This window comes from Felis catus, chromosome A2, assembly GCF_018350175.1.
Source record: "Felis catus isolate Fca126 chromosome A2, F.catus_Fca126_mat1.0, whole genome shotgun sequence".
NCBI lineage: Eukaryota > Metazoa > Chordata > Mammalia > Carnivora > Felidae > Felis > Felis catus.
In genome coordinates this window covers 16,730,281-16,754,484 of record NC_058369.1, presented here as the reverse complement: position 1 = coordinate 16,754,484, position 24,204 = coordinate 16,730,281, and the positions used below count along the sequence as shown (strand labels likewise).

Here is a 24,204-nt window from a genome sequence, read left to right as displayed (position 1 = left end):
TCTGTATATTCATAGTTCCGTAAAAGTGAAATTATTGAAATGTGAGAGCCCAATGTTCGGACTGCATGACCATAGACCACTTGATGATACTGTTCACATCATTTGAAAAAGAAGGAAAGAAAAAATATTAGGTTGATATTAGGAAAACGTATATGTAAAATTAGAAATGTTTCCCCTTTGAACAAATTAAAATTGTATTATGTTAATTTCCCTAATAGTTTCAAATAACGAAGTTTAGTATATTTTCATAGACTTTCATCTTGTTTAGTGGTATTACTTAACTAGGTTAAATGTATTGATGATGATTACAGGTTGATTTTTCCTTAGCTTTCCTTAGAGCTTTTGACATTTTCTCTCAATATTTAATCCTTTGTCATCAGGGTATAAGAGGCACCTAAAGAACTAAGTTTTGTTTTTTATTTTTATTTTTTGAAGAACTAAGTTTTAAGTTCCCCTTAAAGCAATAAAAATAGCACAATTGTTACTTCTGTTTAATAACCCTCTTTGCTTTTCCACTCTATGTCAATGTTGGAACCAAAATTTACTGTCTGATTAGTATTCAATATTTTTACACAGGCACTCTCAGGAAAGGGCCTAGTGTGATTTCACCAATGAGACTAATAGCCAATAAAATACGAGATTTCCTGGTTATCATTTGATTGTGCAATCAATTTTTTAAAATTTTAATAAAATACTTCAGTTGGACAGGATCTTAGAAATTAATTAACTCTCCCCTCAGTGCAACGGTCCCTGCTAGCAACATCTCTGTTAGCTGGCATCTTGACCTTGCTTGAGTCTTTTCCATTATAGGACAGCTCTACATAGTAGGAAGGTCATTTACCTAAATCTCCCTCCCTAAACACATACACCTATATGCTTACATCCTATTCCATGAAGCCACACCAAGCATTTATTTTGACATTTTGTTATACACGGTAATTATCTGTGGTAGTATAAATAAAGGAATACAGATTAAGTGGATCTACCTGAAAGAAAATGATGAAACTCTAGTTAGGTTGACGAGAAGACGAGGAGGTAGAGGGCTGTTTGATTTTTTCTCAATGGACTGTCAGAAAAGAAAGAGTATCTGATCGTGGACTGATTAAATACACTTCTAGGGAATCATTTTCTGATCTAAGCTGGTCAAACGGAGGTAAAGGAGGGGCTGCTGCATCTGAAATAACATATGTTCGTGAAGACAAGAAAATTAAGTTTAAATGCATTTCATAGTAAGTATTTTAGATGAAAGCATAATGAATGAGGCAAAGCATAAGCGGACATTTTTAGGTACAGACCATTTTTAGGAAACACATCTAAGATTAGGCCACTAAAGGGAGCGTTCTTCTTGCTTCGTGTTTCTGTCTCTTAGGGGGCCATGGTGGAAAATAGTGAGGCAGCCTGTAAAGTAGGAAGCGCCTGTACTTGTTGAACAGCGGGTCCTGTGGGTAGAGCACTGACACGCGAAGGGGTGAAAAGGAAGACTGGGTCTCATTGGGACAGAAGAACACAGACCGAGTGTCAGTCACTCCATTCTGATCTTCTTAATGCATTGCCACTTGATGATAACTACTGAAAGCTGCACTGTTTTCTTCTTTTTAGCTAGAATGGGTACTAGGAAAAAAGTTCATACCTTTGTCCGTGTCAAACCCACCGATGACTTTGCTCACGAAATGATCAAATACGGAGATGACAACAAAGTAAGTGGGATGTGCTTGCTTTCACCAGCTTGGTCCTCTCTGTCCCACCTTGCTGCGGTGGGACCCTGTTTCCAAACAGCCTTTAAGGACCAAGACAGAATTGATAAAAGTTCAGATGGAGTCCAGACTTCCAACAAGTCCAAACCACTCCCCTTGAGTCACTTTTGATAAGGAAACTCCTGAAGCTCCCACTTGTTTTTGTTTTAATTTTTTTTAATGTTTATTTTTTTTTGAGAGAGAGATTGAGACAGAACGTGAGCAGGGGAGGAGCAGAGAGAGAGGGAGACACAGAATCCAAAGCAGGCTCCAGGCTCCGAGCTGTCAGCACAGAGCCCGACGTGGGGCTCGAACTCATGAACCGTGAGGTCATGACCTGAGCCGAAGTCAGGCACTTGACCGACTGAGCCACCCAGGTGCCCCGAAGCTCCCACTTTTAATTGTATGTGTGGTTAATAAGTTTGCCTTCATCCTCGTGTCTGACACAGAAAAGCTGACATTTGGCCACACTCATAAAACTCTGTGGGGATCAGATCTGCTGTTACATGATCCCTCAGGGAGGGGGTCAAGTAAGATGTCTTAAGTTGATAACTGTTCAACTTACCAAACCAGTGGGAGAAACTCTTTTCGAAAGAACTGGAAAGATGTATGCATCCCTGTGTCCCGACCACTGTCCTGACAACCTTTCTGAAGCCCATGACAGGCTTAGGACAGGTTGAGAGAGTTCTATGTTTTCATTGAGCAAACATCTGTGAACCTACACGGGCAGCATGAAGACATTCTTTAAGGGAAGAATCCGAGAGCAAACTGCCCAAGCTTTGAAAGTCTTGACAGTCAGAGAGAAGCTCATGTGCAGCAAATCCTGCAGGACATGGTCTCAGTGAGCACAGAAACACAGAGCATTTCATGTGTGAATGGACAAAGCCCTCCTCTTGCTTGATCTTACTTTTTCTGCACGTGGCTGTGTGTTGGCTCCTGGATTAGGGCAGCCAGTGTAAAATTCCAACAAGAGTCTCTTTACATCAGAAGGCCCCACGGTGAAGATTGGAATCTCCCCTTGACCTAACCCAATATGTTCCTAAACCAGCTGTTGCCTTAGTGGCTTGCTATGGAGAGATCTAAAAGTCTAAAAATGTTTTTAGGAATCTTTGCATCTAAAAAAAAAAAAGGAAATCTTTGCACCTGAAGATATGCTAATTACAAGTGGTAGACACCCTTGATTTGCTATAATACCAGTGAGGGACTGACTGTCTGAGAAGCCGAGAGCCATTTCTGTGGTTATTAATTCATCATTCCTCACAATGCTCCGTAGCATGTAAAAGATGCGGCTCAAGCCCAGGCCTCTGTCACCAAGCCCAGTCTTCTCTCTGGCCTAAGTCAAGGCCTCCCTGTGCTTATTAAATGTGTCTAAAGCTTGTTTAATAAAAAAAAAACATGATAAATGTGCTTGACCTCGTATCATAGATGCGGGAATCAAGACAAACAGCACCCTGTAACCTAGGGTGACAAGGCCTGAAACCAGTAAGTGCTCCAGTCTCCTGATCCTTCCACCGTAAAGGTGGTGTGGCCTCCCTTCTCCTCTCCCATCCCAAAGAAATCATCTGAATATCAGCCCATGTGTGAGAATCCCTGTTCTTCCTAAAGTTTGCTTCCTCTTATTTTCTCCAGGTCAGGCCTCAGCTATCAGTGAGTTTTTCATACCAGTTTCCTAATACCTAACTAGCTGGCTAACTCTCTCTCTCTCTCTCTCTCTCTCTTTCTAGAGCATTGATATTCACTTAAAAAAAGATACTCGGAGAGGGGTTGTCAATAACCAGCAGACAGACTGGTCGTTCAAACTGGATGGAGTTCTCCACAATGCCTCCCAGGACTTGGTTTATGAGACGGTCGCAAAGGACGTGGTTGCTCAGGCTCTCGACGGATACAATGGTAATTTAGTTAATTGACTGTTATTAATTGACCGTAAGAACCTGCAGAACCCTTCCTGGAGGAAGAGGTGCAAGTATTTTATGGTGAATAAAATAAAATATAACCTCTTGTGCTAACTTTTGTTTATGTGTCTATCTCATATTCTTATAGTAGAAAACTTACTATTTGCTTGGTGGTATTGTGGGCATGACTTGATCCAAACTTCTGGGGTCCTATTTTCCTGGGAAGACTAAGTGACTGTGGCTCTCTATAGGTCATGGGGATTGAACTATTATCCTGTTTCAAATCTCTCAAATACTAGTTTGAAGATAATGGCCTTATGAATTTGATGGAGTCCAAATACTTCTCTCTTGACTACCTGCCAGGAGTTATTTCCATTCATTTTACCAGCAAAATAAATCTACTCTTCCTATTTTAGCATAGAGTTATTTACATATAGCATGAAAAAATGGAGTAGAGTTTGATTTTCTTAACAAATGGAAAGCAGCTTTATTGGGAGATTTTTACAAACTAGTTTGGTCTAAGATTGCTTTAAAATCTTAAGATTTGAAAATCTGTAGAAAGAATCTATCACAGTTTGTAAACTTTGCCCACGTGACTAGAATGTCCCCTGTCTGCAAGTTTTAGGTCTTCTGTTTAAAAGTCTCTTTTAAAGTCTGTTTAGTGTTGATAACTAAACATTGTAATGTATCCCACTTGTGAAACATAGATGTGGTCCTTATTAATCCTGAGGGGATATGGCCCTGAGGAGGTAGAGACAGAGGAACCAAGAAGGCCAAGGAAGTTAAGAGTCTTGGGCCCTGGCTGCTATAGAATTACAAGTGGGCTCTGAGTCCCAGCTGAAGTGACTCCTTCCTGCACATCTGTGCTAATAGGCACTGTTTCTGACCTCAGCTCACATGCTGAGTTTGAGCCCCGTGTGCAAAACCTACCAATCCCAGGAACTAGAGCATTGGTGTGGTGAAGGCAAATGCTGATTTCCATGGCCCAGTGTTGCCCGGAAGCGGCATTTGGGATGGGGTCTGGCTCAGGTTGGCCAAGCCAGGAGAAAGAGCGGATGGGAACCGGAGTCCAGGGTGACAGTGTGGTTCGTGTCCCAGAGCCTGGTGGTGACAGTAGACCTAAGAGATGTGAGAGGTACAAGTGGAAGTCTTTCCAGAGACGGCTGTGGGACCAGATCAGGACCTGTCATGGTCTGTGTTTGGAAGTGGCCTGGGGCCAACTAGTAGCCCTGTTTGATCCTGTGGGAACTTGCAGTCTACAAAGAATCCTCACCATCAACAGGAAATTCTCTTCCCACTCCCATCTCTTCCTGGGGATTTTGAAAGCTCTCCTTGTCTCCTGCCTGGCCAGCCCCTGGGAGGCCTACCCCGAGATTCTTGACAGTTCATGGCCTTGCTAAAGAAGGGCTGGAGTTCAATGTTCTATCTCCCTCCCTACCTATCTAGAAAAATTCGCAGTTCCTCTGTTCCCTGGGATTCCCCACTCTGCTCAGCAGCCCTAGGGTCTGATCTCTTGGCAGAGGGATCAGTAGAGCACTACCTGGGCCACACATTCAGAGCTGCAGTCTGTGTTTTGACCATTTATGTCCTGTTTCCTTGCCCACTCACCCTGCCCCCCCAAGGCAGGAATCCCTCTTGTCCCCGGCTGCTCCTGATGGCCACCTTCGCGCCAGGCTCCAGGCTGGCACCAGGCATGCTGGGGGATAGGAGAGCTATCCTTGGAGCTATTTTCCTGGGCATCACCAAGACATGCTTCCAAATGTTTGCAGGTACCATCATGTGTTATGGGCAGACGGGAGCCGGCAAGACATATACCATGACAGGGACAACTGAGAATTACAAGCACCGGGGGATCCTTCCTCGTGCCCTACAGCAGGTAGAGAGTGGGCCCACAGGCAGGGTACCACACGGGTCCCCTTTCTACCACACCTGCTGCTAACCCGAGGCCTGCTACTAGGGACAGGATTAACATGGTGGGGGGTGGGGGGGTGGGGGGTGGGGGGCAGGGTGGTGCAGAGGCCTCAGGAAGCTAGGAAACTGGGACTTCAGGTTTCAGGGTCTGACCCAAGCCCATGAGGAACCTATTTCCTCATTGCAAAAGAGGGAGTTGGACGTGCCAACCAGCTTCTTGCTGCTGTGATGGTCTGTGAACCTGTAATTGAGGATTTGGAAGTCCTAATCATGTTCCTGCCTCATTTTAATGAGGGGGATATGGCCTCTTGCAAAGCTTCCTCCCTGGCCTGCTCTGGCTTCTTCCATGCCACAGCCCCAGAAAGAACAAAGGGAAGAAGCGGGGCCCAACATGAACTTTCAGGATCAAGTGAGTCCTGGGGGTCTGGGAAGTATGACTGAAGACAGTACACAAGGGCCTTCCTTTGGAGTTCTGTGAGGACCTTCTGTTGGAAGGTAGGAGGCAAAGGGCCTTTCCCCAAAAGCATCTTGAGGTTTTATAGCCCTGTCCTATAAAAAACATAGATGACCGTCTAGTGTATAAAGCATCCATGCTCTAATTTATGAAGCAGTAGCCTTCACATCCCACTGTCCAAGCTTTAGTATCTCGGTATCTTAGACTTCAGTAGTCGAGCCCAGCACTGCCCAGTAGAGACACGGTGTAAGTCACACATGCAATTTTGAGTTTTCTAGTAACCACAGTTTAAAAAGTAAAACAGTGGGGCGCCTGGGTGGCGCAGTCGGTAAAGCGTCCGACTTCAGCCAGGTCACGATCTCGCGGTCCGTGAGTTCAAGCCCCGCGTCGGGCTCTGGGCTGATGGCTCGGAGCCTGGAGCCTGTTTCCGATTCTGTGTCTCCCTCTCTCTCTGCCCCTCCCCCGTTCATGCTCTGTCTCTGTCCCAAAAATAAAAATTAAAAAAAAAAAAAAAAAAAAAGTAAAACAGGAAGGGGCGCCTGGGTGACTCAGTTGGTTGGATGCCCGACTTTGGCTCAGGTCATGATCTCACAGTTTGTGAATTCAAGCTCCACATCAGGCTGTGTGCTGACAGCTCAGAGCCTGGAGCCTGCTTTGGATTCTGTGTCTCCCTCTCTGCCCCTCCCCGGCTCACACTCTCTCTCTTTCTCTCTCTCAAAAATAAGTAAACATTAAAAAAAAATTTTTTTTAAGTAAAATAGGTGAAATTGATTTTAATAATATATTTTATGTAACTGAGTATATCCAAAATATAATTTCCACATGTCATCAAAATAAAAATTCTTGAAATATTTTACATTATTTTTCTCATACTAAGTCTATGCAGTGTGTATTTTACACTTATGGTCCATTTCAATTTAGACACTAAGTACTTATCAGGAATACTCAATCTGTATTTAGATTTCATAAAATTTACAGTTGAAAAAGTAGATTTATAAACTCAAGTTGTTCCCAACATTCTGAAAAGTTTACCAGTAACTGAACTTAGTGGCCATTTTTTAAAGTTTATTTATTTTGATAGAGAGAGAGAGAGAGAGAGAGAGAGTGTGTGTGTGTGTGTGTGTACGCATGCGCATACACATGCTGGGGGAAGGGCAGAGGGAGAGGGAGAGAGAGAATCCCAAAAAGGTTTCTTGCTGTCAGCTCAGAGCCTGACGTGGGACTCAATCCCACAACCGTGAGATCATGACCTGAGCCAAAATCAAGAGTCAGATGTTCAACTGACTGAGCCACCCAGGTGCCCCTTTAGCAGCTAGTTTTAACTTTCAATTCAAATTAATTACGATCAAGTAAAATTTAAAATTCCATTCCTTATTTGCATCAGCCACATTTCAGGTGTTCAGCAGCCACCTGTGGCTAGTGTCTACCGTGTTGGATAGCACTACCCTTGACTGTTAGAGCAAGGTGGGGCCCTCAGGGATCATCCAGCCCAACCCCTCCCTTCATGTGGCAACTAAGAAAGTTAAGGGGAAAAGACCAGTCCAAAGTCACCACCTGCTCAGAAGTACCAGGAAGGGTATTTGGAAGTTATTAGTTGGGAAGGCTGAGTTTTGGCTTGGCTTCTTCTCTTACTAGCTGAGGCCACAGACAAATAATTTCATTGCATGGGCCTTTCCCCAGATGGGCATTGCCCCTATCCTTCTTCAATCACAGGGGAGTTGTAAGAATAGGATTAAATAATGGATGTGTAAGAGGCTTATATATGGCGAGACTCCATAAAATGAGGGATCTTCACTCCAGAGTCCTTTCCATTCATCATGGCTGTACAATCTGTTAAGTCAGTCTTCAAAATTCTACAAGATGTGGGGCACCTGGGTGGCTCAGTCAGTTAAACGTCCGACTTCAGCTCAGGTCATGATCTCACGGTTTGTGGGTTCGAGCCCCGTGTCAGCTCTGTACTGACAACTCAGAGCCTGGAGCCTTCTTCAGATTCTGTATCTCCCTCTCTCTGCTCCTCCCCCACTCACACTCTGTCTCTCTCTCAAAAATAAATAAAAACATTAAAAAAAAAAACTCTACAAGATGATAATAAGTGCCACTCAATGAACTATTAATAGTAATTGTTGATGATGATGACCATTATGCCAGCTAGACTGTAAATTCTTTTAGGACAGATTTTTTTTTTTTTAATTGTACTTCTTGATGTTTCCTGCTGAGGTAAGAACTCTCCTAACACTGGTTGGTCATTGGAGTTTTGCTCTTGGTGACTACTGTCCGATATTCCATGTAGGTTTTTAGGATGATTGAAGAACGCCCCACACATGCCATCACTGTGCGTGTTTCCTACCTGGAAATTTACAATGAGAGTCTGTTTGATCTCCTTTCCACTCTGCCCTATGTCGGACCATCAGTCACACCAATGACCATCGTGGAAAACCCTCAAGGGGTCTTCATTAAGGGCTTGTCAGTCCATCTTACAAGTCAGGAGGAGGATGCATTCAGCCTCCTTTTTGAGGTGAGATGACCAAGTCTAAGGATTCCTTCTGCCCGTCCTTCCTTCCTTCCTTCCTTCCTTCCTTCCTTCCTTCCTTCCTCTCTCCCTCCCTCCCTTCCCCCTCCCTCCCTCCCTTTCTCCTTCCTTCTCTCTCTTCCTTTGTTCTTTTTTTTCTTTTCTCCCTCCCTCCTTAGTTTTTTTTACTTACTTTGATAACCAGAATAAATGTTAATATATGCTCATTTAGCAAGTTCAGATAGTAATGAAAAAATACAGGAACAAAAAATTAACATAGTTGCAATTGTCTTTTTCAGTTAATGTGAAACATGGCATTTGTGGTATAGAAAAAAAAAGAATTAACATTCTTAGTATATAAAAGCTCTTATAAATCTATAAATTCCTCAGCGTATGTTATTCTTTTAAAAGTCATATAGGGGGCACCTGGGTGGCTCAGTCAGTTAAGCCTCTGACTCCGGCTCAGGTCATGAACTCACAGTTCGTGGGTTTGAGCCCCACTTTGGGCTCTTTGCTGACAGCTTACAGCCTGGAGTTGCTTTGGATTCTGTGTCTCCTTTTTCTGCCCCTCCCCTGCTTGTGTTCTGTCTCTCTCTCTCTCTCTCTCTCTCTCTCTCTCTCTCAAAAGTAAATAAACATTAAAAAAAATTTTTTTTAAGTCATATACATTGGAACTCTTATACCTCACTGATGAAATATAAAATGGTGTGGCCATATTGGCAGCATCCTAAAAAGTTAATTAATTTTATCATAGAACTTAGCAAATATCCTAGGTATTTTTCCAAGAGAAATGAAAGCATATGTTCACACAAAGGCTTGTAGGCAAATATTATAGCAGAATTATTCAAAATAGTCATAGACTGGAAATAACCAAAATTCTATCACCTGGTGAATGGGTAAATAAAATGATGAAAAACTATTTAACAATAAGAGAAATGGAGTACTGATACATGCATGCTAAAACATAGATGAATCTCAAAAAAATGCTAAGTAAAAGAAATACAGAAGATCACATCCTGTTTGGTTCCATTCATTTGAAATGTTCCCAGTAGCCACATCTTTAGAGATACAAGTAGATTAGCTGGGAGGAGGGGGTGGGAAGTGGCTACAGATGAGCCCAGGGAACTTTTTGGGTGATGTAACATTTCTAAAACAGGATTGTGGTGATGGTTGCACAGCTCTAAATTTCCTTTAAAAAATCACAAATTGTATCCTTAAAACAGAGAATTTTATGCCATTTAAGGTATATGTCAATAGAGGCACCTGTGTGACTTGATTAAGCCTCCGACTCTTGATTTCAACTCAGGTCACGATCTCACTGTTTGTGAGGTTAGCCCTGCATAGGGTTCCACACTGTGCAGAGTCTGCTTGGGATTCTCTGTCTCCCTCTCTCTCTGCCCCTCCCCTAATCCTCTGATCTCTCTCTGTGTGTCTCTCTCTCAAAGTAAATAAACAAACAAACATGTTAAAAAATTATTAAATTATATGTCAATAAAAGTTTATTTAAAAAGTCACATAGGTGGAGCGCTTGGGTGGCTTAGTTGGTTGAGTGCTTGAACAGCCAACTTCAGCTCAGGTCATGATCTCACAGTCGTGAGCTGGAGCCCCACATCAAACTCACTGCTGTCAATGCAGAGCCCGCTTCGGATCCTCTGTCCCCTCTCTCTCTGCCCTTCCCCCCTCCCCTCCCAGTCAAAAATGAATAAACATTTACATATTAAAAAAAAAAGGTCACATAGGAGTCCTCAGGGTGATTTAAACCTGGAGCCCTTGGATCTACAGGGAGGAAAGAGCATCCCAGGAGGCAGCAATAGAGCATTCTTAAAAAAAATTTTTATTACATTTCTTTATTTTTTGAGAGGCAGAGACGGAGTGTGAGTGGGGAGGGGCAGAGAGCGAGAGGGAGGCACAGAATCCAAAGCAGGCTCCAGGCTCTGAGCTGTTAGCGCAGAGTCGGATGCGGGGCTCAAACTCACGAACTGTGAGATCATGACCTGAGCCGAAGTCGGACGCTCAACTGACTGAGCCACCCAGGCGCCCCCAGCAATAGAGCATTCTCATTGTTGCTCCTGACATTTCACCATGACTAATGGTATTTGCTGTGGGGCTTTGGTGGCTTAAGGTTAAAGAATGTCCAAGTTTGGGAAGAGTTTTTACCATTAATAAGTATTTATTCATACCCTTAGTAGTAACCACTCTCCTGACTTGTAATCATTTCATTGGTCTTCTTTATAGCTTTACCACTTCTAGCATACCATGTATGTTTCCTCAAACAGCATAGTTTAATTTTTTTGAAATTTTTTATATAAAAGGAATCACGTAGGACGAATTCTGATTACTTTTCCCTCTTATCTACTTTTTATGTGAAATTCATCTATGTTCTTGCTATATATTTTTCATTGTCATCATCACTGTATTACATTGGGTGTTAGGTGAATATACTACAAGTTAGTTATCCACTCTCTTTCTTTCCTTTTCTTTTTTTTTTTTTTTTCTTTTTTTTTCTTTTAGAGAGAGTGAGTGTGCTCATGAGCAAGGGAGAGGGGTAGGGGGAGAAAGAGAGAAAATCTTAAGCAGGCTCAATGCTCAATGCAGAGCCCAACACAGGGCTTGATCCCACGACCCTGGAATCATGACCTGAGCTGAAATCGAGTCAGATGCTGAGCCGACTGAGCCGCCTCAGTGCCCCTATCCACTCTACTTCTGATGGACATGTAGGTTTTCCTAGTTTGAGGGATATTTCATACAATGCCACTGGGAACATTCTTGTATGTCTGCCTCGTGTACATAAGCATGAATTTTTCTAGGTAAAACCAAGGACTGCACTTATGGGTCATTCATTGAGTGTGTCTTAAACTTTCTTAGGCAATGCCAACTCTTTCCCATAATGGTATACTCCCACAGTGGGTTAGACCTTAAGACCTTAAAATTTTGACCAATCTGGCTGGTGTGTGGTTTTTCCCACTATGATCTTTGTTTTCTTCTCCCTAATTACTAATGAAGTGAAGGGCCTTTTCATATGTTTATTGACCATTTGGATTTCCCTTCCCATATTTTTTATCTTCTTTATAGATGTCTTTTTTTTTCTTTGTCTTGTTTGCATGAATTCTTTATATACTCTGAAAACTAATCCTTTTTCAGTTATATGTATTGTGAATATGTTATATTTCCCATGGCTTGCTTTTTTTTTTTTTCACTCTTTATGTGTTATTTGATGAGCAAAAATTCTTGATTTTAGGTTAATTGAATGTATGTAAATTTTTTGTTTTGACTTTTTGTGTAAAGAGCACATAAGAGGATTTTCTTTTAAAAATCCACAGGTAGAGGGCCACCTGGGTGGCTCAGTCAGTTGGGCATCTGACCTCAGCTCAGGTCATGATCTCACTTTTCGTGGGTTTGAGCCCCACGATGGGCTCTGTGCTGACAGCTCAGAGCCTGGAACCTGCTTCAGATTCTGTGTCTCCCTCCCTCTATCCCTCCCCTGCTCGTACTCTGCCTCTCTCTTAAAAATAAATAAAACATTAAAAAATTTTTATTTTTTTAAGTTTATTTATTTATTTTGAGAGAGAGTGAGCAAGCAGGGGAGGAGCAAAGAGAGAGGGAGAGAGAGAATCCCAAGCAGGCTCTGTGCTGTCAGTGCAGAGCCTGATGTGGGGCTCGAACTCATGAACAGTGAGATCATGACCTGAGTCAAAGTCAGATGCTTAACCGACTGAGCCACCCAGGTGCCCCCCCCCCAATTTTTTTTTTAATCCACATGTAGAATTCTCCAGTTAAGTCATCTGACCTTGGACTTTTATTTGTTGAGAGGTTTTTGATTACTGATTCATAAATTGGTCTGTTTAGATTTTCCTTTTCATCATAATTCAGTCTTGGGAGTCTGACAGTCTTTATCTTTTAACTGAAGCATTTCATTGCATTTGCACTTAATGTAATTACTGATATATTGGGGTTTACATCTGTCATGTTGTTATGTGCTATCTCGTTCCATTTGTTCTACATTTATTTTTCTTACCCGTTTTGCCCCTAATTTAATTTAATTTCATTAATTTATTTTTTTTAATTTACATCCAAGTTAGTTAGCATCCAGTGCAATAATGATTTCAGGAGTAGAATCCAGTGATTCATCCCCTACATATAACACCCAGTGCTCATCCCAACAAGTGTCCTCCTTAATGCCCGTTACCCATGTTTTGCCCCTTTTTTATTAGATATTTTTTATTATACTTGTTTTCCCTTTTACTAATTTAGAAGTTATATGTTCATTCATATTTATATTCTCTCACTCTCTCCGTTTAGCCCAGAAATAACAACTTGGCACATTTAGTTAATACATACACACCCAAGTGAGTGTATCTAACTAGTGAGATGTGAATAAGCTCTGTGGATTATCCAAAGTCAGCTTCTTGGTTTTGATATTGTGCTATAGTTTTGCAAGATATTATCTTAGGGAGAGACTGAGTGAAGAGTACAGGGGACCTCCCTGTACATTTCTTCAAAACTCCTGTGGATCAAATAAAGTGTCATTTTATCATAATTTTTATTATATTTTACTATAACATTATCATTTTAATTGTGTTATAATTACGTTAAAATATTTAAAAATAGGGGTGCCTGGTGGCTTAGTCATTTAAGCGTCTGACTCTTGATTTCGGCTCAGGTCATGTATGATCTCACTGCTCCTGAGTTCAAGCCCCAAGTCAGGTTCTGCACTGACAGCTCAGAGACTGCTTGGGATTCTCTCTGTCTCTCCCTCTCTCTCTGCTCTTCCCCTGCTTGCTATTTCTCAAAATTAATAAATAAACATATATGTATTTTTTTTTCAACGTTTATTTATTTTTTTTGGGACAGAGAGAGACAGAGCATGAACGGGGGAGGGGCAGAGAGAGAGGGAGACACAGAATCGGAAACAGGCTCCAGGCTCTGAGCCATCAGCCCAGAGCCCGACGCGGGGCTCGAACTCACGGACCGCGAGATCGTGACCTGGCTGAAGTCGGACGCTTAACCGACTGCACCACCCAGGCGCCCCAACATATATGTATTTAAAAATAAAACCTCTGTGGTGCGCCTGGGTGACTCAGTCGGTTGAATATCTGACTTCAGCTCAGGTTATGATCTAACACTTTGTAAGTTTGAGCCCTGCATTGGGCTCTGTGCTGATAGCTCAGAGCCTGGAGCCTGCTTCAGATTCTGTATCTCCCTCTCTCTCTGTCTCTCCCAGCTCATGCTCTGTCTCTCTCTCTCAAAAATAAATAAACATTTAAAAAATTTTAATAAATAAAAAAATAAAACCTCTAAAAATCTAAAGTTCATGAAAACCTTTTACTTCCTCCCGCATTCTACAAGAACCTTAGGATTGCTACCTTGTCTTTTATGTTTTTGTTTTTTGACTCTGCAGGGGCATCATTATTAATGTTTTATATAGTACACATTCTTTTACATTTACCCTCATATTTACCACCCTCATTGCTTTTCCTTTCTTTTCTCCATCACCTTCCACTGGAGATTGTTTTCTTTCTTCTGTTGTATATCCTTTATAGTGAGCATGCTGGTGACAAAGAGTTTCTTGTTTTTTGAAATGTCCTTATTTTACCCTTAGTCTTGAGAGATATTTTTGCTGGGTATAAAATTCTATTTTCACATTTGTTTTGTTCTACCATATTAAAAAAAAATTTTTTTAATGTTTATTTATTTTTGAGAGACAGAGTGAGAGTGGGGGAGGGGCAGAGAGAGAGGGAGACACAGAATTTGAAGCAGGCTCCAGGCTCTGGGCTGTCCACACAAAGCCCGACATGGGGCTCAAACCCAAAAACTGTGAGATCATGACCTGAGCTGAAGTCGGACGCTTAACCAACTGAGCCTCCCAGGCGCCCCTGTTTTGTTCTACCATATTAAAGAGATCATTGCAAAGTTATGGTTTCCACCATTAGTAGTGAGAAGTCAATGTCAGTCTGTTCAATAGTCCTTTAAAAGTATGTTAGTCTGTGCCTTCTGAGAAGCAGATGCCAAGATGGGATTAAATGTGCAAAAAAAATTTTTTTTAATGTTTTTAAATTTATTTTGAGAGAGAGACAGAGAGATTGAGCAGGGGAGGAGCAGACAGAGAGAGGGAGAGAGAGAATCCCAAGCAGGCTTCCCACTGTTACCGCACAGCCTGATGCAGGGCTCAAACTCACAAACCGTGAGATCATGACTAAAATCAAGAGTCAGACACTTAACTGACTGAGCCACCCAGGTGCCCTGGTACATGATCCTTTTAATGTGCCATTGAAGTCAGTTTGTTATAATTTTGGATTTTGCATTTCTCTATTATTAAAAAAATATTTGTCAACATTTTCCTGGCTATATAACATTCCATTGTACAGATAGACCTAATCATTGGGTATGTAGGTTAATTGTTAGTCAATATTCATGAATATTTTTAAGACTTTTTCATTCTTATTGCTACTTGGCTTTTCAGAAAGCTCTACAAATTCACACATCCCTAGCAGAGGGTGAAAGTCTAGGTCTGGACTCCAATTGGTCTCCCATTCTACTAGTGTATAAATGAGATATCTCGGGAAGGTCTGATTGCAGTAACATGAAATCACTTGTATACCTGTCAGAATAGTTGAAAATAACCCAAATGCTTTATTGTTTTAATTCTTCAAAATGCTGTCTACTTTTCCTCTCCTCTTCAGGGAGAGACCAACAGGATTATAGCCTCCCACACAATGAATAAAAACTCATCCAGGTCGCACTGCATTTTCACCATCTATGTGGAGGTGGGTCTGAGCTCCTTGAATAGCCCAGTGATGGGGGGATGGGGGGGGGGCACAGCCCAGTCCCACTGGACCTGCTGCAGACTAGAAGCTTCTCCCTGTGACATCTAACCTCTGTTTGGATGTTTTGTAGGTTCATTCGAGGACCTTATCAGACGAAAAGTACATCACTTCCAAAATTAACTTGGTGGATCTAGCGGGCTCAGAAAGGCTGGGAAAGTCTGGGGTAAGTGGGAGCAGGACATCCCTTCTCAAGCCACAGCCCTGTTTCCTGCACAGTGCCTATGCACATGGGACGTCCCTCATGGGGCATTTGTGCGCCCAGCCCTGAGCTAGGCGCAGTGGAGCATGTGGGCATGACCCCATGGAGCTTTGAGGGATGGAATTAGTGGAGGGGAAACAGCTGCACCATAGTTACATCCTACCTAAGAGGATTTTTGTAAATATTAAATGAGAAGACAGCCCCTAAATTCTTAGCCAGGTGCCTAGCCCCCCATAAGTACTCAGAAAATGCTTGGTGCTGGTAGTAACATTTCTCTGCATATGAGTAGGAGTGTCCACATGAGTCTTTCCATGAGTATTTCAGCTCAGCTATTCATGGGCTTGGCCATGAATTAGTATAAGTATTCACACAAGTATGCAGTGAGCATTCCTATGTGCATTCAGCTAAGTGTTTGTATGTGTGTGATAGTCACAGGATGATTTGCCCAAGTGTCTGCACAAACATTCCTGTGCGTATTCATATCGATGTGACTCTTACGTGAGAATTCATGTGAATATTCACAGAAGTATTCATATTCCCATGAGCATTCCCATGAATATTTGCATGAGCATTCCTGTGAGTATTAGTATTAGGCCATGATGGAATACAATCCCATGATATTGAGAAAAGAGCTGGCTCTGGAAAGGAGGCTCCGGCCTGGCCACCCACCCACAGTGTTCCCAGTGAGGCAGCCTCCCCATTTGGTGTGAAGTGGAATTGACCTTTGGTTTGTAGTCTGAGGGCCGAGTCCTGAAGGAAGCCACCTACATCAACAAGTCGCTGTCATTCCTGGAGCAGGCCATCATTGCCCTCGGGGACCAGAAGCGGGAGCACGTCCCCTTCCGGCAGTGCAAGCTTACCCACACCCTCAAGGACTCATTAGGTAAGGGCAGGTGAGGGCGAGGTCCATGCACAGGGAGGAGGGCCAGGCCGGGTCTAGCTGCTGCTGGTGGTAATGGAATTGCTCCCTTCCGGCAGCTGGCACTTCCCTGCAACCTTTTCACTGTGATCCCAGACACAGCTGAAAAGGCAGAGTCATGCATGGTCCCCTCTTTCACCCACAGCATGCAGTGCTGCTCCCTCAGAAGCTTTGCTTAAACTCTGGCCTCTGTTGGGACTACCTTCTCACTTCCCCTCATCCCTAACCTGGCAGAATCCTTCACGGCCTTCAAGGTGACCAGGTGGAGGGTCTCTGTCATGCCTCCTTCTCTTCCCCCACAGCCTCCCTGACAGAGGAACGGGGGTTGTGTTTGTCATATTTGTGTCGCCTGATGGCACGGTCTTGGGTGTCTGATTACTAGTTGAGAGCCACCAGTAGCAAAGCCCTGGCCCACAGCCCTCTCCCCTGCCCCGTGCCATCTCTCCTCTGCTGTTCCCCCGGCTCCTCTTTTAGGTACATCCAGTGGCCTCTCCCCTTCCCTGCTCTCCTCCAGTCTCACACATGCTTGGGCATGTCCCTCCTGACTCTGTCTGAGTCAGCTCAGGTGGCTGTAACAAAACGCCACAGTCTGGAGTGCTTCAACAATAGACATTTATTCCTTACAGCTCTGGAGGCTGGAAGTCCCAGATCAAGGTTCAGCATGGATGGTTCCTGGTGAGGGCTCTTTTTGGCTCATACACAGCTGCTTTCTTTCTGTGCCTTCACACGGCAAAGAGCAAGAAAGAAAAGAGAAAGGGACCAGAAAGAGAGACAGAGTTCTGGTCTTTCTCTTTCTCTCATATAAGGGCACTAATCTCATTATGGCGGCTCTGCACTCAGGACCTCCTCTAAACCTGATCACCTCCCCCAGGCCCCATCTCCAGATACCATCACACTTGGGGATAGGACTTCAACATAGGAATTTTGTCAGGACACAAACTCTCAACCCATAGCAGACCCCCACCAGCCTTAAAAGAATCTCTTGGCAGAATACCCACATGGTTCATGGCCCTTCTGTGTCCTGCTTTCTGCAGGGGGAAATTGCAATATGGTTCTCTTGACAAACATCTATGGAGAAGCCGCCCAGTTAGAAGAGACGGTACGTAAAGATAGCCGAGGCAGCCTGGTTGGAATCCCTTCTCGTGGGTTCCAGGGCTGGGTAAGGCTGGCTCCGGGTTGGCTAAGCTGGCGTACTGGGCCATAGATACTGTCAAGAGGGAAGAGATCCGGGGACCGAATCAACCAAAATTGTTGCGGGATCCAAATACCAAGTACCAAGGGGCAGAGGCTGTGTTGAGGAAGAGGCAAGGCAGGGAGCAGGCGCAGCGTGGGAGTCTATGTGAAGAGGGTTTTGCGGGGGCGAGGACCATGCTTCCCACGGTGCTGCTCCTGTGAATTGGGATCTAGGGCAGCTGATTTCTTGTTCTTCATAATTACATGCTGAAAAATCTTAGAAGCACCACAGGGTTCCAGGCTGTGGTTATGAGGCTGGCGCAAACTGATGGGCATTGAGCACATACTGTGTGTGCGTGTGGGGGGAAGAGCAGCTCGGTAGAGGTGACTTATACGTGGCCTTGCGCCTCAGAGTTCCTTGCCATGGCCCTGAGTAATGTGAGAGGTCTGGACGAAAGAATCCTTCAGAGGAAAAGGTACTTTTCCTGAAAGTGGGGTGAGGAAGGTGGGCACCGAGCTGGCTGGGTTTAAAGGGTTGGTGGTACAGAAAGCAGAGAGGCGGGTTGCCTGGGTGGCTCAATTCGTTACGTGGCTGGCTCTTGGTTTTGGTTCAGGATTAGGCTCTTATGGCTTGTGGGTTCAAGTCCCACATCGGGCTCTGTGCTGACAGCACAGAGCCTGCTTGGGATTCTTTCTCTCCCTCTCTGCCCCTTACGCACGTGTGCGCGCTCTCTCTCACAATAAGTAAACATTTAAAAACAAATAAAATAAAAAGAAAGCAGAGATGCTTCTGGCAGAGGCAACTGTGGGCCTGATGGTGTGGCCCATGCCGGGAACACCTGGCTGCTGCAGGGGGAGTGGGGGGGTGGTGTTCAGGAAGGAGAAGGGGGAGAAAAGACTCCAGAGGCTGCTCGGGTCCTGGCGGCCAGGGTGCCGCCTTGGCTGTTCTGTTGGTTGCTGGGGTGTCATGGGGTTTGAGCAGGGAGGGCTGTGGCCAGAGTTGTGACTCAGGAAGATTAACCCAGCAGCAAGACCCAGGGGACCTGGGAGGGGACAAGCTTAGGAGACCCAGAGGCAGGAATATGGGCTCTAATGGCTGAGGCAGTGACACAGGTGAGCTCACACAACTGGGCATTCCGGTTGAGGCTTCCCTTCTTCCTCTGAAGGGCCACTCATCATAAATAAGACAGATTTGGAAAGCGCTCCATAGACGTTTTGTCGGGTGTGGATGTTTAAGGCGAGCCTCGGTCATCTGGCGAATCCACTTAGGTGAAACAGGTCCTTCCCAGGCACGTTGCAGGGCAAGATGCTCCTGCAGGGCCTCCCAGTTTCTTGCATCAGGGACCATCCCAGCTTCCAGAGAGAGCGCCCTGGGGCTTGGGAGGCCGGGGAGGGAGCTCCCACTGACGTGCAGGCAGCATCCCTAGCGGGGGAAGGCTTCAGGAACCACATAGTATAACAAAGCACGAGTGAACCCCGAGAGGAGCCATATGAAAACTGGGCCTCCTGACTGCCTTGTTGAGCAATGCCCTCCAAGACGGTGGAAGGCCCCTCTCTCTCATTCCCACCCCTAAGATGGTCACCGCATAGAAAGCCATTCTGCTGGTACCCTGCCATCCCATCCTGTGATCCAGGACGGTGCCCATGGAGCCCAGAGGAGCTGCTGGAGGGGCCTCAGGGGCTTGGGACGAAGGTATATTGGGGTGTGGAAGCTAATGAGTCTCTTCTCCAAAAGCTTTAAAACCTTGACAGTGTTCCTGTCGTGGATCACATTGCTTTATTCAGGGCCGCTGCACGTATGTGTGGGAGTAAACACAGCGAGGGGGTCGTGGCCACACTCGCTGCTGTTTGGAGCAGGAGAGTCCGAATCCACCCCACACAGAAGCAGCTCCGACTAGTGACAGGGGCCTCCTCCGGAGGGCCTCCTGTCAGCTCCATCCAGAGCACACCACCCACCTCTTCATGAAGTCTCCCTGACTTTACAGAGAAGCTACAAAACCTGTCTGAGGTCACGTGGTGGGTCATCGGTAGGGTTCTCAATCACCAGGGTGGACTGAAGAGCACTTTCGGGCCTTCTTCTGGGCCACTTCTGGGTGGCCCTCCCCCAGGCCCGCCCCCCTGTTTCGGGGCCCTGCGACAGCCCGCCATCGTGTGTGGCTGGGATCTCAGGGCCCGCCCCGTGCTACCACTGGCAGTTCTTCGTTGCCAAGGGACAGGCCTCCACCTGTTGTGTAACATCGGTGCAGTGGGGCACAGTGCCGGGGCTGTTTCTCAAGTGCCTACTTACGTGGCTGCCTCCTGGGCCTGCGGCCATAATTACCCCTGCCTGGCTGCCCCTCCAGAGGGACTCGGGTGGAACCCCCAAGGATACCCCACACTTCACATTGGAGTAGACTTATATGCAGAAGTTCGTCTTTCCTAGTGGACTCCTTTGGCCTGTTTTAAAAATATCTCTATTCATAAGCAATTGGCCAAAGACATAGAGGGCTGTCTGATCTGTTTTTCAGCTGTCTTCACTGCGGTTTGCCAGCAGGATGAAGCTGGTCACCACTGAGCCTGCCATCAACGAAAAATATGATGCTGAGGTAGTAAGGGGTTTGTGGGCAGATGTCTCACCGTGGAGGTGTGTGGGTTTGTTGCCTGGGTCACACAAGCCTGTCTTCCCTTCCTGCCTCAATGCGATCCCGGGTCAGTCCCTTTCCACTCTGGGACAGGCCAGAGTCTTCAGAGCCCCTGGAGACCCCCCCACTTGGGGGCCACCACACAGGTGAAAGGACTAGGTCAGGTCCCCACCCAGTTCATGTGTGAGGCTTCAGGGCCTCTGACTACCCTGGGCTTCTATATGAGAGTTCCTTAGAGCTGTTTCAGAGTTCAGTCAGTGTGGACCATCTCTCAGACTCCTCTGGTTATAACGCTACGGAACCTATTTGCTGCCGACCTGTGTGATCCCTCTCAGCAAGCACAGCTGACCGATCAGAAGGAGCGCTCAGCACCACCACCAGGGAGGTGTAGGTTGAAACGTTAGTGAAAGTCCACCCTCAGACTAGCAAAAATTAGCACGTTTCCACAATGCAGAGTGGTGGCGAGAATGTGCAGAAACGAGAGGCTTTGTCTGTTCCTGGCCAGAGCATAATCTATTAAATTGCTTTCAAGAGCATCCTGGCAACTTCTTGTAAAGTAAAAACTCATTTACCTCATTTTCCTTCAGGATGCTTGTGGAATCACGGTTACCAGAGACAGGAGCATGTACGTGCCCTGAGCTCATGACAAAGTAGTTAAACCTTCCAGATTCCAAATCCTAAAGGAAAATAGTGGTCCCCGTGGCTCTGTGTAACTAACCCATGGTTTGGAGGTTGAGGAGGGGGGTGGGTTAGAGCAGTGGCTCTCAGACATGAGCTGGTAGCAGAACCCCAGGCCGGCTTCTTTTTTTTTTTTTTAATGTTTGTTTGTTTGTATGTTTGTTTGTTTTGAGAGAGAGAATGTGAGGGGGCGACAGGCAGAGAGAGAGGTGAGAAAGAATCCCAAGCAGGCTCCACACCATCAGAGCAGAGCCCCACACAGGGCTTCATCTCAGGAACTGTGAGACCATGACCTGAGCGGAAACCTGGAGCCTGTCGCTTAATCGCCTGAGCCACCCAGGAGCCCCTCTAGGCAGGCTTCTGGAACCGCAGGTCACTGAACCCATTCAGAGTTCCTGATTCCATTGGCCAAAGGGTGAGGCCTAAGGATTCACGTTTCTAATAAGTTTCCGGATGCTGCTGCTGCTGCTCTTCCGGGGTCACACTCAAGAACCACTGGCACAGTAGTTAAGAGCCATGGCCCCCACATTGGGGGTTCAGCAACCTGCTCTTTCCTTCCATCAGCTGTACAGCCTCAGCAGGATACTTATTCTTAGTAAGCCACCATTTCTTCAATAGTAAATTGGGGGAGTGGCAGAATCCACTCTCTAAGAGAGGCTGTGGAGAATCGTACAATGGGGAGAAACCTCTTCCCACAGTGCTGTCGTGGAGTGAATGCTCAGTAAATGTTAGCTAGCGCGCTGCTCGCTGTGTGGGTCAGCAGTGTTCCCTTTCCCGGTGGACAGTCTGGAGGCATTCCCCACATACGTGTGTGAAGAGCCTCGAGGCAGAACGGTGCCTGTGCTGATTGTACTAGTGAGCAGCGGGGCACGGGACCGCTAGCCCTTCACCAGAGAAGAGCTGAGTGAGTCAGGGAGGGAGAGAGCCAGGGCTCGAGCTGCCAGCTGGATAATCTCAAGCAGGATTGAAGCGGGCCAAATGGTAGCATCTGTCTAAACACATGTGAAGCATAGCTGAATATCGTTCATCGATACATGTGTGTGCATTAAAAAAAAAAGCAACAACAACAAAACGCAGGGGCAAAAAGACCAACCTGAGGCTGGGGGTTCCCTCTGGGATGTCGGGGGGGGCGGTGGACTTGGAGAGAGGTACATAGGGGCTGCATATTTGTCTGCAGTGTTTTATTTCTTTAAAAAGGTGGGGGGGGGGCACCTGGGTGCCTCAGTCGGTTAAGTGTCTGACTCTTGATCTAAGCTCAGACCTTGATCTCAAGGGCTGTGAGTTCAAACCCTGCAATGGGCTCCATGCTGGGTGCGAAGCCTACTTAAAAAATGAACATTTTTTTTTTAATTAAAAAAATTTAAGGGGCGCCTGGGTGGCTCAGTTGGTCAAGTGTTCGACTTCAGCTCAGGCCATGATCTCGCAGTCTGTGAGTTTGAGCCCCGCGTCAGGCTCTGTGCTGACGGCTCAGAGCCTGGAGCCTGCTTCGGATTCTATGCCTCCCTCTCTGTCTGTCCTTCCCCTGCTCATGCTCTGTCTCTCTCTGTCCCAAAAATAAATAAAAACATTAAAAAAATTTTTTTTTTAATTAAAAAAGAGCTTATCGTGCTCTGCACTGATAGGGCAGAACCTGCTTGGGATTTTCTCTCTCTCCCTTTCTCTCTGTCCCTCATGCTCTCTTTCTCTCTCTCTCTCTCTCAAGATAAGTAAACTTAAAAAATGATAAGCATTTATAAGCATGAGTTCTTGAGAGAGGCATGGAAAATTACCTGGGCTGCCAACTTCCATGGACCACAGCCAGTCTGCCTGTGTTATTTCTAGCGCCCTCTTCAGTATAGATGCCTGTTTTCTGGACCATGGGGTAGCTTCTGTGGAATTGCCTCAGAGTTTTCACCTATGGACTAGGAGGCTGGACTGATGACCTCCAGGTGACCCTCGTACTCTGTCAGTCTGTGATTCTGTGAGGTGGTGTAAAGGTTGTGAGCCGTGGGTGTAAACAGGCAGCAGACAAACACTTGATATTCTGCTCTGCTGAGAGAAGATCATGCCTGCAGGCTGCAGTGGGGTCCACCAGGGAAGTTTCCCGAGCGGAGAGGTGCTCCTAGCCTGGTGTGCTACTTAAACAGAAGGCGCTGAATTATCCTCATTATGTTTATGATGAAAACCCCTGACCGTCAGGGAACTTACTTGAGTCTGTGCTGTTTCCAAGGCATTAGTTCCATCCAGAAAATGTCCCTGATCTTTAAAGGCATCGGTCAGGTTCGTGTTCCATCTGAGATACAAAAAAAAAAAAAAAAGGAGTTGGTCAGCCAGGAGGTGCTGCCAGGCCCTGTTCTGTGGGGTCTGGTGCTCCAGCCCTGTGTTTCCAAGCAGCTTCTTTCCATTCGGTACAGGAGGGTGAGTCTGCCAGGCATGAGGAGAAGCCCCTATGGTCTCAGGATGTGACATGGAGGCTGGTTACAGGGGGAGCCAATGACCCATTTCCTCACATCACCTGATTGGCCCAGAGATCTAAGCCTGGCTCCCCGCACCACACTGGACAGTCATCCAGCTGGAGGCCCTCAACAGCCCGACTTTCCCTAGCGGCGGCATGATGTATTTTTTAGAACTGAGATCCCTCAGCTGAGGGGAGGGGCTTGGCCACCAAGCCTCTCCCGTTGACCTCTTGGGGCTGAAGGAGAACCTCTTGGGGCTTCCCAGAGGGGCAGAGCCGGGATTTGGACCCTGGTCATGTGCTTTGAGTCTTAGGCTTTGTGCCCTGAATTGCCACAAAGACACCAGAATGCCAGGGTTCTGTCACCTCTCGCTGCAGACTGATCACAGCCCTGGTCACCAGTACCAGGATCCAGTTGTCAGGGGCTCCCTCCAGTGGCCATTTTTTGACAACTGAAGAACGCCCTGTTCACAGAGAAGGTTCTCAGCATAAAATCCCTTGTGCCTCTCATTTGAAAGACAACAGGACAGTATCCATCAAATGTAAAATGACTCAGCAATTCTGTTTCTAGAAATATGTCATTTATCCATTCACCTAAAATCTATAGAGCACTTACCATGTGCCAGGCACTTTTTGAAGCACCTGGAGTGTGTTAATATACAAAAAACACAAATCTGTGTCCTCAAAGAGCTGACTACTGGGGGTGGGAGAGAGAGATACGATAAATATAAGAAATAAATGAGCCTGGCTGGCTTAGTCGGGAGAGCATATAATTCTATTTAAAAAAAATTTTTTTTATTAGTTTTCTTTATTTCTGAGAGGCAGAGAGAGACAGAGCGTGTGTGGGGGAGGGGCAG

The 24,204-nt window shown here is 45.6% G+C and overlaps 1 protein-coding gene and 1 long non-coding RNA gene across 11 annotated transcripts in view; one reads left to right on the top strand and one right to left on the bottom strand.

Moving 5' to 3' along the window:
* The window catches only part of KIF9 (kinesin family member 9), a 55,305-nt gene that overhangs the window by 3,298 nt on the left and 27,803 nt on the right, over positions 1-24,204 (top strand). For 6 of the 10 annotated variants that reach the window (XM_045049476.1, XM_045049474.1, XM_045049444.1 and 3 more), the window contains exons 2-10: positions 1,600-1,697; positions 3,458-3,623; positions 5,395-5,501; positions 8,281-8,505; positions 15,180-15,263; positions 15,394-15,486; positions 16,258-16,405; positions 17,476-17,540; positions 20,122-20,199. In XM_045049476.1, coding sequence (XP_044905411.1) covers positions 1,605-1,697; positions 3,458-3,623; positions 5,395-5,501; positions 8,281-8,505; positions 15,180-15,263; positions 15,394-15,486; positions 16,258-16,405; positions 17,476-17,540; positions 20,122-20,199 — 1,059 coding nt within the window. In that variant the 5' untranslated portion in view covers positions 1,600-1,604. The remainder of the gene's footprint in view (positions 1-1,599; positions 1,698-3,457; positions 3,624-5,394; positions 5,502-8,280; positions 8,506-15,179; positions 15,264-15,393; positions 15,487-16,257; positions 16,406-17,475; positions 17,541-20,121; positions 20,200-24,204) is intronic. The other 4 variants (XM_045049477.1, XM_045049478.1, XM_045049482.1 and 1 more) reach the window with 3 other exon arrangements.
* On the bottom strand, positions 655-23,416 carry LOC123382944. The gene is made up of 2 exons (XR_006592146.1): positions 23,101-23,416; positions 655-1,777 (listed from the first exon to the last, which is right to left on the bottom strand). It is a non-coding gene; the product is annotated as an uncharacterized LOC123382944 (long non-coding RNA).